Here is a 16,542-nt window from a genome sequence, read left to right as displayed (position 1 = left end):
GGGGATGGTAGGGGGAAAACAATGGAGGGGGTAACAATGTACAAGAGGAAGTGTACTCATTACCTCACTTATGTAACGGTAACCCTCTGTATAGTATCTTTACAATAAAAAAAAAGAAATTAAAAAAAATAAAGCAAGATTGGCACCCTCAAAAAACACCAACAACAACAACAAAGGAAAACTTCTGTTTCCAGGGCATATCTTGGAGTTCTTTTTGTATTTTGTTTAGCATCATTCTTATATGGTCATAATGTACTATTCTGTTCATCTGCTAAGACTATCCTAGATGTATACTAATTACTGCAAATAAAGGAAACCATGGAACCTATATTTCTTTGTTTCTGGCTTACTTCACTTTTTTTTGGGGGGGGCAGTTGTGGGGCTTAAACTCTGAGCCTGGGCGATGTCCCTGAGCTCTTTAGCTCAAGGTGAGTGCTCTACCACTTGAGCCACAGCTCCACTTCTGATTTTCTGAATGGTTTATTGGAGATAAGAGTCTCACGGACTTTTCTGTCCAGGATGGCTTTGAACCGTGATCCTCAGATCTCAGCCTCCTGAGTAGCTAGGATTACAGGTGTGAGCCACTCGTGCCTGTCTTCGATTACTTCACTTTATAAGATTTTTTTGAAAGTCTTTCCATTTCCTTACAAATGGGGCAGTGCCATTCTTTCTGATGCAGCATAGAATTCCCTTATATATCTATACACCACATTTTCTTGATCCATTCAACTACTGAGGGGCATCTGGGTTGGTTCCATAACTTAGCTATAATGAATAATGTATAGTTGTGCTGATAGCTTTAGTATGGCCTTATTTGTGATCATTCGGGTAAATGCCCAAAAGTGGGATTGCAGGGTCATAGGGGAGCTCTATGTGAAGCTTTTGAGGAACCTCCATACTGTTTTTCCACAGTGGTTGAAGATTACTCTACCACCAAAACCCAACCACTTTCTTCCTTCTTCCCCATTACTGCCCTTATGCTCACACCTGTGAGCTCCCAAATCTACTAATTGTATGTATGTATGCCTCTTGTTTTAAGCCTACTAAACTATGTGAAACCTTTCAAAAATGTGTATTTTCTCTGTTCCTTTCTACAGGCTCCTGCATTTATCTCCCTTCTTTCTTGTTCCCTCCTTTTACCCCTTTCTCCTGGGCCATCTCCAACATCATCTACAAGCAGGAACAACCACCCTTAACTTTGTAATTCCTAGCCACTCCTATTTTCCTGTTCTCTTCACATGAGATTTCTTGACAAGATCAAATTTTCTTTTACCAGTTCTTATCTTCACATTGTGTCCTTCACTAGGTGACTACATCCAGGTAACTACATTATCTACTATATCTTTTTCTTTTTTGTTAGCTACATACAGACTCCTGTCTGCTCAGTTTACCAAGTCTACCTGCATCATTGAAGCAACCTCTTCTGGAATCATTTGTAATTCTCAGCTTCTCTCTGTTTAGTACTCAAAGTAAGCACCAAGACATAACTGCTAACTTAGTAATGCTCAGGGGATGAATATATGAACCAGGAGCAGGAGTACAACATAGCACAGATGAACAGCTCAGAACAGCCAATCAAAAGAGGAGGGTACTTAACACCAATCCGTACAATCTGTTCAAACACCTAAGAAGTTATAATAGCCAACGTCAGTATTAACAATACTAGCTCACTCTGGTACTCTAATCCTTACTTTATCCTTTTGCACAATTCTCCTTAAGTATAAGTGTGCTAGAACACTATTCCTGTGATGTGATTTAAGACAGTGACATATTTAGCATGTGCATTTGTACATGTGCATACCTGAAAGGCAAGAAGAAAAATTTAATCTAAATTACTTAATTCTAGGCACATCAATAACCCAAGGTAGCAACTAAAAAAATTAAGGTCAAGCAACCTCCTGACATCTAGCTGGCTCAGTACTGCAAAATAAAAAGATCTCCATTTATTCTCTACAGAAAATGTATCTTTTAAAAAGTGAAAGGTCCAGGGAAAGTGAAAAGGAAGAGGGGAGGCAGAGCCGAAGGAGGAGAGTCTTCACCCTATCCTCCTGGCTCTAGAGCCCCCTCAGACTCCTTGACTTGAAAGAAGACTAATGAAGACTACTCTGAGCTCTTCCTATCAAGAAAGGTCCCCTTGGAGAGCAGCCAATGGGAACCTGAAAGAGCTCAGTAAGACTGTGAGTAGGAGCTTGATGTTCAATCAGGAACTTGGGGACCAGGGCAGATCCAGGTCTCAGTGGGTACACTGAATAACGTTCACGTGTGTGTGAATGACGTTAGAAGGAAACAGAACAGGCATCTTTGGATAGCCCACAAAGCCCCTGCCTAGCTGCTAGACATGAGGAAACACTAATTCTCTGTGAGCAGATTTGCTGCCACCGGTGGCTTGACTATCACTTTGGACCAATCAGATGGGTGAAGACTGAAGTAAGACACCTGTGGCCCCAGAGTCCTCAGAATTGGGAAAGGGGGCCTGCCCACAAGGGACACTACTTTGAAGTTTGGGCTTCTCCTTTGGAAACACAAAAGAAAAAAGGAAGAGAGGGAACAGGGCACAGAGGAGGAACAGTAGACAGAGGCAGCAGGAGAAGGAATCTGGAATGTTCCTGTGTTAGAATATCTTTGTTGGTGCTGTGGGGGGGGGGGGGGGGGGTCCCTTTCAAGAAATTTATCACCTGGATATGCCCTGTAAATGCCGTACCCACCTGGACGGAGAGGGGGCCACTCCAGAGAGGTTCTAGAATTCCATTTCACAGAACCTGCAATTGAGAGTGCAGATGTCCACACACTCATCTAGTGATATCTTAGAAGGGGGAACAGGGAAGGGGACTGGCTCAACCTTTCCACTTCTGCTGAAACTCATTGGCTTCCTCTTCTCCGGCTGCAATGGCATCTGGCGGGGTGAGCATGTCTGCCCTCAGTGTGCTAGTTGCTAGGGTCTCTCACTAACCTCAGATGTCTCTGGGAGCCAGCTCCACTGTCATAGCTTATCACTATAACTGGCACTAGAGAACTTCTTTGAAGGGGTGAACGCCCTGGTAATTCTTACTACAGTACTCATCTACCTTCTAAGCTGGTGCTTAATCTACTCAATGGGTAAGTGGTTGACACACCACTCCCTCATAGCCAACTGCTGCAACCATGCATGGCTGCCCAAGGCGTTGAGGTTTTCCAAGTAAAGGCCACAGAGCTCACAGTGGCCTTGTAGAGGAACAAGGGTCTAATGGGATCAGAGGATGGGTGGTAGGTCTTTGCCTTGAAGGGCAGTTCAGTCTGGGTGTCAGTCTTGACGTGATCTTTGCTGAGAGGAAGCAATACTCTATCACGAGTCCCTTAGCTGAGCTCCCAAGGAATCTAGGTTGGGTCTGCTCCTGGCTTGGCTGGCAGGCCAGGCGACCATGGCAGTGGGGAATGCACTGGTGGTTAAAAATGGCTCATTCTAGATGCTGCATATCTTGGACAGTTTTCAGGATTTTCAGGACAATTTTCAGGATTCCCTGCAGCTTACTGATGGATAAGCCAATGGGTGATGCCCATCTCCACAGGTGGGACTGTGGTTTCCATAGGCCTTTTCCAAGGAATTCTTATCACAGAATTCATGCTTACCTGCAGCAAGAAACCTCTAACTCCAAGCCTGTGTCAATGCCAGCTACCTGGCTGCCCAGTCCATAAACACACACCCACATACATCAGGTGCAAGTCCAGTGATCTGTGTCCTCATCTGGATCTTCAGAGGTCCTTGTGTTCATACACATATGTCTTTGGCTATTTGTTCTGTTACTTCAAATTCAAACCATTTTTTTCAATGTCTTCTGCATGAGGCCTTAATTTCCTCCTCTGCAAGTTGGAAGTAAAAACCCTCACCACCCACCAGAGTGTTATTGGGAGGATCTAAAACAAGAAGCAAAAGGCATGGGGCCTGGGCATCCTCACCTGCTTGGCAGGCACCCAATCAACCCAAGCAGAATGAATTCAGGGACCATGTGACAGGAAAGTGACAGTGATATAATGAGTACTGCATACACAGAGCTTTCTCTATTTAGGTCCAGTGCTAAGTGCTTCATCCCACTAATCCTCCAGAAACCCATTCAGACATGGGTTGCACTCATCTTTACTGTACAAATGAGGAAACCTATCTGTAGTCACAGCACAACACACTGTAGTTTAAAAGATATAAACCCAAACTTGACTCCAAACATTAAGCACTCAATTACCAGTACTTTCCAAAAGTCATAGTACAGACATTCTCTGACCTGCCCAAATCCGTACTCCTGCCCATGGCAGACTACCCATTGCAGTCTTTCTCCATAGGGATTTGGTTTGCAGTCTAGATTATCAATCCACTGAAGGTGGTAGGAAAGAAAAAAATCTCTCCCCAGCGACCCTCAGATTGGTGCAGCTCCCCATGAAAGGTCCAAGCAGCATCTCCTTGATGGACTCCACCTACATGTGTTCAGGTTTCAGCTTCTTCGGCAGAAAGGGTTCAGCCAGGACTGAACATACCTTCTAGGCTGTGGGAAGAGAGGTGATTGGCAAGTGACCCAGAAGGCTGCCTGACAGTGGTGGCAATCTCTTGGCCAAGAACAAGACATGAAGGTCCAAGGGACTAAGGACTTCTAGTGAACTTCCAGGACCTCCATCGCCTACCACCTTTTACCCTCCTTCCCCTTCTTGATAATTATCTGCTAAACCACTGAAGGAGGATATTCTGCAAATGTATTTTAGGTCAGTTATTTGACAACTATTCTTGTGATAGGGGTAATAAGTAACTGGAAAATAATGAGGGCAAAACAGTCAAGTGCTGGAGGACAGATCCACGGACAGATACACACACACACACACACACAAACACACATACAAATCTAGGCACATATGTGCATCCTTTAATGCTATTATACATTCAGTTATACATATACGTTTACCTACATAAATCAAATTGAGTATTTTAAGTGGAAATTTTATAAGTTCCCACCTGACTACTGTCATTAACAACCAACAACTAATTCTGTAAAAATCATAATTAAGCAATTCAAAATATAATTCATTTTCTCTCTCTCTCTCTCTCTCTCTCTCTCTCTCTCTCTCTCTCTCTGTCTCTCTCTGTCTCTCTCTCTCATACACATACACACAAAGGTAGTGGGTGCTTGAGCCTGACACTCTTGCTTAGAATTTTCCACTAAGTATGCCATGCTATCACTTGAGCCACACTTTTACTTCCTCCAGCTTTTTGCTAGTTAATTGAAGATATGGGTCGCTTGGATTTGTTTGCTAGGGCTAACTTTGAACCATGATCCTCAGATTTCAACCTCTTCAGTTGCTAGGATTACAAGCTTAAGTCACAGTGCCCAGCTAATCCATTTTTTTAAATCATATGTTTCTCTTCCAAAGAAACTACTTTGAATAATGCAATCTATTTAAAGAGTAATGAGAAGAATTATCCTTATGGAATGTTCTAAGTCAGTGTTATCTTCCTATGGTAGAAAGAAAAGTATGTAGAGTCTATGTATTCTTTGTAAAACTCAAAGGCAGTTTTACAGGGTTTTCCCCATTCCTTCAAGATCCTGTCTTTCCCTTCCATGCTGATCTGCACTCAAATTGTTGTGATTTTACAATGCTTGAAAGTAAATCTTACTTAACATACAACTGTCCCAACTCCATTCTACTTTTTGACACCTTTAACTAGCCACCCCTCTGTAAAAAATTCAGTGCTTAAAAGGTGATGCTCCATCTCTAAGAAGACAATATATGACCTGTAGCCAATCCGTATTTTCAAGAACATGATTTTCAAATCCTATAGTGCTTTATATGAAATACAGAACACCTAAATTTATCTGCACTCCGTTCCACAAAAAACACAACACTCATCCATTGTTTTAATCTTTCATTACTAAAAACTAACAAGTCATTATAGCAATAAAATGTCACCCGTGTAGCCCAGGCAACACAAAGTGGGTCTCTGATTCTTTTCATCAAAATAGCTGAATATCTTCCACATGAAGCATAATGAGAACAGTATTTTAGCCTCTCAGAATAGATTAGTTAAATGTCTTGTTTCTCCACTTATCCCCATTATAGCTGGCAGGTCTAATTTAAAATGCGATTATTAAGAAGACCATAGCACAATTTTAATTTCTAAATTGTGGATATATGTGATAACAGAAAAAAAGGACTACATGGTGCCAGTGGCTCACGCCTGTAATCCTAGTTACTTTAGGAGGCTGAGATCTGTGGATCCTGGTTCAAAGCCTGCCTGGGCAGCAAAGTCCATGAGAATCTTATCTCCAATTAATCACCAGAAAACTGGAAGTAGAGCTATATCTCAAAGTGATAGAACACTAGCCTTGAGCTAGAAGAGCTCAGGGACAGTACCCAGCCCTTGAGGAGTTCAAGCCCCACGACCAACAAAAACTTTAAATAAAATAAAATTCCTAATCAGTAGAGCTTTCTACAAAGTATACATGTAGCTAATAAACTAGCTCTTAAAGAGAATATTTATGTTCTAAGATCTATTTTATTTAAAACAAATACACTGAGCTAAGTGTTAATGGCTTATACCTACAATCCTAGTTATTCAGGAGTCTGAGACATGAAGAGTTCAAGTCCATGACAAAAAAAAAAAAAAAGGCACTAAATGTAACACAGTCAACATGGTGTAATAATGTGTGCATTCTTTACAATCTCCCACCAATGTTACTTGAAATATAATTTACAAACAGCCTTGACTTTCCAACCAACTGATGCAGCTTGGTAAACTCTGTTTGATCTCTCTAAAACCTGTTTTAAAATGAGATAAAATAACCTATAAAGATGGAAAGGGCCTCTCAGAAGGTTTTTCTAAACAACTTTTATTCTTTACTTTTTGGGGAAAGTGGGTGCCTAGGGTTTGAATTCAGAACCCTATACTGCCACTGGAGCCATGACCCAACCCCTGATCCCTCAGTTTTGATGGAATCTCAGTAATGTTGCATTGCCAGTTACATACAATTTCTTAAGGCAACTTGTAGTAAGCAGGTGACTTTGGCTTCCAGGTCTGCTGCTTGACATAACCAAATAAATTAGACTGTGAAGCCAGTTGCCAGTGGCTCACACCTGTAATCTAGCTACTCAGGAGACTGAGATCTGAGGATTGAGATTCAAAGCCAGCCTGGGCACGAAAGTCCATGAGACTCTCATCTTCAATTCAACACAAGAAAACCAGAAGTGCCACTGTGACTCAAGTGGTAAAATGCTCACCTTGAACTGAAGAGCTGAGGGACAGCACCCAGATCCAGACCCTATGACTGACAAAAATTAATTAATTAATTAGACTGTGAAGTCCATGTATTGGAAGACTCTATCATCTGTATAAGGTCTTTTAGATAATCCCACTGGATCCTAGCCTTCAATATAAGCCTTCTCTTGGCAACTTCCAGGTCCTATGCTTATATCTAGCCTGGGCTTCTTCCAACTTTGTAGCCTCAATTCTGCCCAGGAAATGAAGAGACTGCTTGCTAATGGTACTATAGAGAAAATCATATTCAGCATTTTGATACTTTTTCCCCAGAGTTATTACAAACAAGTCCAGAGAAAGTCTTGTTGGTATCGCAATAACAGTTCATGTCTTACATATGCAGCATTTCATCCATTCATTGAGCAAATAAGGTTTTCAAATAACTGAAATATTACTAGAAAAATATTCTAATTCTATGAGTTAACATAAAGGCTGGGGAAAGAAGATATCTGACAAGTTTAGATACATTTCAGTATCTAAATTAGAATTCTTAAGACTTTCAAAGAAGTCAGCAATTACTGTAGTGACTTAAAACTCCAAAATTCATACTGAAGCAATTTCCTAAGCAAATTTCTCCTTTTATTGTACATAATAATTGTACATATTTATGGGGTTTAGCTTGATAATTCAACATATTGAGTCACAGTGGTACACAAGGTGCATGAATTCAGGGCAATTAGCACTTTCAGCTCTTACCATTTAGTTCTTCATAAAATATATAGAAAGTTGTTTGTGAAAAGACATAGCAACCACTAATACAGTTACTTAAATGCACTGATATAGGGTAAATAAGGGTAATAGCAGTAATACTTTTATATACATTACCCAGCAGAAACCAAACATACATAACAAAATGATTTCTAAACTTAAAACTTGATCATTGTCACTGCTGATACAAATGGTATTTGTGAAAATGTTAGGAAGGGGAAAAAATTCCTTCTTCACCTCACTGTCAATTATTCTAATATATCAACCACAAATGACTGCAGACAGATGCAGTCCCTCATAAAACTGAGCAGCACACAACCTATTTCACTTCTAGGCTTGAAAAACAAATGTAATTTACACGGTTTCTATCCTGATCCATGGCTCTCTAACTCGACATACTCTTTCTAAATTAACTTTGCTCCAGTCTTTCTATGGATACAAAAAATCAAACTCACTTTAAGTAAGACTTTAAGAAAAACAATTTTCAATTGTATCTTGCTTCAAGAGTACAAATTAGCTGGGCACCAGTAGCTCATACCTGCAATCCTAGTTACTCAGGAAACTGAGAACTGAGGATCACATTTTGAAGCCTACCCATGCAGCAAAATCTATGAGACTCTAATCTCTAATTAATCACCAGGAAGGTAGAAGTGGAGCTGTGGCTCAAGTGGTAGAGTGCTAGCCTGGAGCAAAATACCTTAGGAACTGTGCCCAGGCCCTAAGTCCAAGCTCTATGACTGACCAAAAATTAGAAAATACAATAAAAAGTTAAAAAAATACAAATTATAGTCCACGTAGTTTAGGATCAATCTTAGGACAATATTATATGTAGTAACAAAAAACAAAACTGCATCTACTTGCTCAAAACTTGGCAAATTTCTAATAGATTTCCAATAAACATTCACAAAAATTTGTATCATTAAAACTGCTTTAAGTAGGGAAGGGAATAAGCTGTCACTAACAGTCACAAGGTATCCAAAGGCTCTACAAATGTCACATACCTTAGCAAGGAACACTATTCCCATCTGAACAACAAACACAAAGATAGATGACCAAAACAACTCTCATCTATCTAGAAAAATAACAGAGAGAAACATAATATACTGGCTTCAGTATCAACTGAGGACTTCAAGAGCTAATGTAATCTAGAAATCAAATGACAGATGTTCTGGTTTATATCATCCTTCTTACCTGATGCAATCAGATGTCAAAATAATTTCCTATTAGTTTAAGACATAAATATTGGTGAAGATACTTAGGTTCAAAATTAACTGGTCAGGGCTGGGAAGATGGCTCAGTGGTAGAGCGCTTGCCTTGCATGCATGAGGCCCTGGGTTCAATTCCTCAGCACCACATAAGCAAAAAGAAAAAAGCCGGAAGTGGCACTGTGGCTCAAGTGGTAGAGCGCTAGCCTTGAGCTGAAGAGCTGAGGGACAGCGCCCAGGCCCAGAGTTCAGGCCCCATGACCGGACCCCCCCCCCAAAAAAAAAGAACAACAGTTCAAGGGAAAATGAGTAACAGTCTCTACTAATAGGCTGCTCAGTTTACTAACTATACAGACAACTCATTTTCAGCCTTACAGGATAAAAATATAGTTAAGTGTGTAGAATCATATAAACTAATTGTTTTTACAAAACTGGCTCATAACACCTGGTTCATATCAAACCTCAGTATTATCTAGAGAGAAACATATGAATAGTTTTGTCAATCTTTAGCATGGTACAGAGTTAACTTTTTTTTTATTCTTTTACTGGTGCCAGTACCACACACACTCATATTCACTTGGCTTGCTGATGTTCTACCACTTGAGCCATGTCTCCAGTCCCATTTTTTCCTGGTTATTTTGAAAGCATCCTACAACCCAATTTTCCTTATCTACAAAATGCATGAAATTATTTTATCTACCTCAAAGAATAATAGTAGATTTAAATAGCTTAATAATCACAACACGTTTAAAGTGGTTCCTGGCACATGTTTACATAGAGGGACATAATAAATTATAACTACCCAGAAGTTCAGGATGTATAGATAGACAGATAGATACATAGGTAGGTAGGTAGGTAGGTAGATAGATAGATAGATAGATAGATAGATAGATAGATAGATAGATAGATAGATAGATAGATAGATAGATAGATATAGTTTCTCAATGTAACCAAGGAAAATAAATGATTCCTAGAAAAAAAATCAGAAGAACTGTAGAAGCCTTAGCTCTTTTATTATGGTTTCATAATAAAAGAGCTAAGGCTTCTACAGTTCTTCTGATTTATTATGGTTTCATTATTGCTACTGTTACCGTTACAACTATTCCTATGATTATTACTACCAATGTTATTATTATTATGAAAACACTGCTAGTTGAAGACAGTGAACAGCCAACAGAGCTTATCTCTCTGTTGGACCATTTCCCAAAGAAGGTAAAGCTTGCCAGTCTGAACTTGAAGAAGCAGAGGGTAAAGTAGGTACACAGACTTTCTCCTTCCTTTCCCTCAAACCCATCTTATACCCCGTGACCATTCCCAGGCCAACCTGAGTCCACCCTGGAAAAACACCTCTCCATAACTCATTTTTTTTTGGGGGGGGGAGCAAAAGGGGAGATGCTTGTGCTGGGGCTTGAACTCAGGGCCTGGGTACTGTTCCTGAGCTTTTCTCTCAAGGCCAGTATTCTACCACCTGAGCCACAGCTCCATGGATTTTCCTGCCTGGGATAAGCTTCAAACCTTGATCCTCAGATCTCAGCCTTCTAAGTAGATAGGATAATAGGCGTGAACTACTAGCTCCTGGCATCTTGCCGATTTTCTATAAAATTCTTCCCAACATTAGAATAGATTTTTTACAACTCAATAAATTCAGAATTGCCTACTCAAGTTAGTTAATATTTTTATAGAGTAGTAGTTACATGGCAGAAAGAAGTGATATAGTTTAATATACTTAGTCATTTAAATGAAATAATTATCGATGTAAAAGAGAACACTTAAAATATTTTAAATCTTAGTTATTTGTGAAAAATACATAAGAGGAAAATACAGTTAATGACACTATAGTTAATATGAACCTAGATCATCACATTTAAATAAATGAGCCCCTGTTTGACCACAGCTGATTGGAACAACAGTATACACCTGCCTGAGTCTATCAAGATTGTGCCTTGAGAAGTCAACAAAAATACACAAGCACTGAAATAAAATAGTAAAATTATTAGGGACACAAAGTCATAAATCAACAGTCAGCACATACACACAGAAATCACAGGGAGGGATTAAAGCCTTCGAGAGACAGATGCAAAAATGAGAGACCATATGGTCCTAAGAAACCAAGAAGTCAAAGATAGTTCCTGCCTTTCATTTCTAGTCCCCTGTGGTCTTGATGAGTGATTTTTGCCTCTCTTCAGATACTTTTGAGACTGCCTGCTACAATGTTATTGAAATTACTCTTCCTTACATAAGTCATCTTGAGGCCAATCTCACTGACAATGAACAAATGTGCTGATATAGTCAGGTAATGAATATAATACATGCCGCCAACATGGCTTTTGTTCTTGTCTTTCCACATTGTTCAGATTTATATGTAACAGCCTCAAAGTACTGCTTTGCTTTGTATCAGGAAAATTTTGCAAAGCAACTCAACGTAAGAATTTCCCATTTCATGTATGATTACCGAAAAATCTATACAATACCTGCTTCTTGGAAGAAACATGGATTCCTTAATGAACACAGAACCAGAGAGGAGGATATACCAGCAGGTCCCAATATCGTCAGGACTAGGGGAAAAAAAGGTTAACAGTAATTAGAAGATTTTCTATAACAACCACAAACACCAAAAACACAGGCATATTTCAAGTTCCCTTGCTCATGTTCCTTCTTTGGGGGGAAGGGAAGATAGGTGAGAGGTGGTTTGCTGGATATTGAACCCAGGGCCTCACACATAAATGACAAATACTTTACCATTTGAACCACACCCCCAACTCTTCTTTCTCATTAACTTTTGCCCAGCTAGCCTGGAACTCATGATCCTCCTGTTTTCAGGAGAGTACCACCATATCTAGTTCCATGCTACTTTTATTTTTTGTTTATTTAAGGTTTTTTTTGTTTTTGTTTTTTGGTTTGTGTTTGTTTTGTTTTGTTTTTGCCGATCCTGGGGCTTGAACTCAGGCCTGGTTGCTGTTCCTAAGCCTAGCACACTCAAGGCTAGCACTCTCCTACTTGAGCCACAGTGCCACTTCTAACTTTTTTGAGTAGTTTATTGGAGATAAGAGACTCATGAAGACTTTGCTGCCCAGGCTAGCTTTGAATCCCTAGCTCCAGATATCAGCCTTCTGAGTAACTAGGATTACATCCAGCCCACATTATTCTTAGAAAAAACAAACAAACGAACAGTACAATACACATACATATAGTATCATTACTCAATTAATTTTTATCATTGAAATAAGTTAGAGATGTTTATTGGTACATATTCAATAAAAATGTAAGTTTTATTCTTTAGACCTATCAGCATATACCATTCTAAGATTTTTATCTTTCACTTTTTGAACTGGAAATACTTTCAGCCACCTCATGAAACAAACACCACCAAGGACTACCAGTGACTGTCCTCCCAGTCTTTTCCCTGTCTAGCAAGTCTTCACATTTCCCATCATTCTTGCTTACTAGCTTATGTGTATAATACAATAATGGCCACCTATGCTTATTCTTTGTTAATCTGTTTGTTGTTTTCTTTCAACAGATAGGGTAGCACACTACATTATTTGCAGTCCATCTCACTGAATAGATGTACATTACTTCACTTAAATAATCCTGCTGATGGTATTTCAGTTGTTTTCAATTATTGGCCTTCAGGTAAAAACAAGAGAAAACTGAAAAGAGCAATTCTGAACAGTCAGAACTGAAGGTAAAGTCCCAGAGGTAGCTGTTGGGTCAAAGGTACCCACCCTATAATTCTCGTAGATGAGAAGCTATCCTCCACAGTAGATATCTTTTTTATGATTGCCTTATTCCGTGCAGCCTAACATAATTTGTATTTTTGTCCAAAAAAGGAAATATGCTTCTTACCTGACTTATGTAACTGTAACTCCCTGTTTTTAGCAGTTTTGGGTCTAAAATAATAATTTAAAAAATATGTTCAATGTTACACTAGAGGACAGAACTAGGAGCTTAGAATAATTCAGAGAAGAACAAAAGCATGTGGCCCCTGCAGGTGCCTGTACTACAGTCATAGGGAAAAGGACATAGGGATAAAGGAGAGGAGTCGACATGTGGTTCCCAGGCACAAGGCAAGAAAGGTCACCAGCTCCTGCATATTAATGAAAAGGCCACACAGTTGTCACTACTACCCTTAGTTTCTTGGCAAGGTGGTGAGGACAGGACTGAGAGAGCAAATGTCACCTGCACTTTTGAATTTTTGCCAAACTGCTTAGTAAAAACAATTTCTCAGTTCAATTTTATCGTTTTTCTTGATTGTATGAGCCACTTCCATTTCCTTTTCTATGAAATTAATTCATAACTTTTAACCATTTTTCTATTCCTTATGAGACTGGAGTCACCCGGGAACACCTTATAAAAATTAGCCTCTTAAAGTCAGACACTAGTGGCGCACACATAATCCTAGTTATCTAGGAGGCTGAGATCTGAGGATCAAGGTTTAAAGTTAGCCCAGGAAGATAAATCAACAAAAGAGTCTTTTCTCCAATTAGCTAAAAGCTGGAACTAGAAGTATGACTCAAGAGTTAGAGAACTGATTCTAAGTAAAAAAGCCAAGTGAGGCCCTGAGGTCAAGCCCCAATAATGGCACACACACACACACACATAAAATTAGCCTCTTGAAAGCTTCAGTGGTGGGCACCTTTTCCTCAGCTAACCTTGTTGCCTTATGAAAAGACAAGAAAAATGTAAACACAGAAATGGCTTAACCAAGAAGGAAGTTCAGCCCCATTAAACATATCACGACTTGAGCAGTAGAAGACCAAGGGTGACATGGTGGCTCCATGACACTGGGAAATCAGGCTCTTCTGCTTTGTAAATCAGTCGTCCTCAACCTGGGACTCTCAGGCACCCATATTCTAGTAGGGAAGGGGCTAGAGGGAAGTAGGAAGGATGAATCAAGCACAGGGGTCCTACTTCTTGAAGACACCCCACGGAAGCTGCATCCTGTGTTTCTCTCATAACCCAGTAATCGCACGTCCTTGAAGATTTACAATAAGTATTATTTTGCTCCTGAATCATTTTGCTAATTAAAAATACCAATCAGGACCACCTAATTATTTTTACTGTGCCACTGGTTTCCAAAGTTCATTAGCAATTGATCATTTTATCCCCTAAGATATATTCTTAACCAAAATCCTTAATAGTAAAACAAGAAAATATAAAAGAAAACAATTGTCAAATAGAGTGTAGTTTCATGTAGAACCATAGAAAGGATTTCTCAAAAGAAAAAGTAAAATGCTTCAGAAAAACCTACATCCTTTCCTCCCCATTTCTCACCATTAGGTTTGCAACAGCCAACATCCACCTTGGTATGGGAAGATGTATTTGTCTTTGTAAGAGAAGGGGCGGCATTACTATTACATCCTGATTTGCTATGATCTAAGGCTCAAAGTACTTCAAACAATCCAAATAACAAATAAGAAAGCTCCAAGTACAAACAAGAAAAGAACTATTTTATAAACTTTTACTCTATTCGTAAAACGTTTCCTTTCTCACAAAACAGGTCAGTGCAGAGAATTAAAATCTACAGAAAGAAAAAAAAAAAAGACTGAGGTAGATAATCACTTAACGTGGTCTTGAACAAATTACTACCACTGCTGCCAGAATTAAATAGACAATGATCAGTAAGTACAAATAACAATCTTTCTATAGCAATGCAATCACACTATATGACACAAGATCTAGATTGATTGTGACATGGAGAATATAACAATATTAACCAGCTTTTCAGTTATTTCTTATCCTCAGTTCTGAAGTTGGGGAAAAAAATAACTATGAGGTTTATAAACTCAACTTTCCTGACCTGGCCATAAAACACATACACCTGATGGCAAGCAGTGTTCAGAGAATGAAGATGCCATGACAGCAAATGTTCGGGCACTCACAGTACACAATTACCCTGTAACTATGACTCCTGGCATGACTCTTCATATCAGGAGAGCTATGGGAAAGACATGAGGCGATGTAAGCAAGGAAATGTTTGTCTGATAGATGGTCCTACGCTTTGGAATAAGTGTTTCATGAAGACCCATATGATGAAGGTTTGGTTCCTTGAGTGGCAATATGGGGAGCCTGTGGGACCTAGTAGGAGGAAGTTAGGTCATAGGGTGGGAGTGTGTCTTTGAAGTAGGCTGTGGGACTCCAGCATTTTCACGTCTCTGTATTGTGGCTGCCGTGAGCTAAGTGGCTTCCTCAGCCAAGCACTGCCTGATATAAGAAGTACTGCCTCACACCAGCCCCAAAAGTAATGACTGTGAGCAACTGTGAACCAAAAGAAATTGTCCTCTTTTTACATCAACTGTCTCAGATTCTGCAACAATGACAGGGTATGAAACTGACAAGAAGAATAGTTTAAGAACCAAGCTGGGCACACTGGCTCACACCTGTAATGCTAGCTACTCAGAAAGCTGAAATCTTGAGGATCACGGTTCAAAGACAGTCCAGGCAAGAAAATCTGTGAGACTCCTATCTCCTATTAAAACCAGCAAAAAGCTAGTGAAGCTATGACTGTAGTGGTTGAGTACTAGCCTTGAGCGAATAAGCTAAGAGAAGAGTGCTCAGGGCCTAAGTTGGAAGTCCCAGTAAAGCACCAAAAGAGAGAGAGAGAAAAAAAAAAAAACAACAGAAAACACTCCCAGGATAAGTGAAATCAAGTAGGTGATCAAACAGTATGTTTTCTGATTTTCATTCCAGTTAACAGAAATGATAGGGCAGGTAAAGGCTTAAAATACCTTTGGAAGGGAACTGGGAAATAAGAGCATCATGCACTTAAACCAAGGAGCCCAGTGTAAACTAGTATTGGTAGTACTAGGTAACTGAGTTAGACTATACTAGTTTAGTTCAGTGACATTTTGGCTAGGTTAGGCTAGGTTGTGTAACTTCTTTGAAACTGAATTTCTAAATGAATACAATGCTGTTTCACATAAGGGCAGTAATTATTGTGATAGTAAATATTAAAGAACTACAAAGGACCAAGCAAAAAAGGGGGAGTATGAAATTGAGATCTTTTCCTTTTAGAAAAACAAAAGCTAACAGAGATGAGCTGTCCATCTTCCCAAGATAACCCAAAGCAAACCTGCAAGAATTAGCAGAGAATTATCACTAAACCAATAAACACTTACTGAATATACTTAACATTTACTTTACGTGAAGCCACATAGAAACATAATTTCTGTTGTTGTTCCTCCTAAGAATTCGAATTTTGTAATAGCAAACTAATTCTAAGAATATAAAAACAGGGAATCTTATTTTAAAGGTGCTTCTGAAATATTTATAAGCTAGACAAATCCTGTTCACTATGCCTATCAATCTCCCACAGAACTATGTTTAACTTCTGTTTTGAAAACCAATGTTGAGAGCTTT

General features: G+C 39.3%; 1 protein-coding gene across 1 annotated transcript in view; it reads right to left on the bottom strand.

Moving 5' to 3' along the window:
• The window catches only part of Rapgef2 (Rap guanine nucleotide exchange factor (GEF) 2), a 257,625-nt gene that overhangs the window by 143,402 nt on the left and 97,681 nt on the right, over positions 1-16,542 (bottom strand). Inside the window, exon 4 of the mRNA XM_013029819.1 lies at positions 11,655-11,738. Within this exon, the coding sequence (XP_012885273.1) occupies positions 11,655-11,738 (84 nt within the window). The remainder of the gene's footprint in view (positions 1-11,654; positions 11,739-16,542) is intronic.

Source organism: Dipodomys ordii, unplaced genomic scaffold (assembly GCF_000151885.1).
Source record: "Dipodomys ordii isolate 6190 unplaced genomic scaffold, Dord_2.0 Scaffold123, whole genome shotgun sequence".
Taxonomy (NCBI): Eukaryota; Metazoa; Chordata; class Mammalia; order Rodentia; family Heteromyidae; genus Dipodomys; species Dipodomys ordii.
Note: the sequence above shows the minus strand (reverse complement) of the source record. Positions and strands in the feature narration are given on the sequence as shown.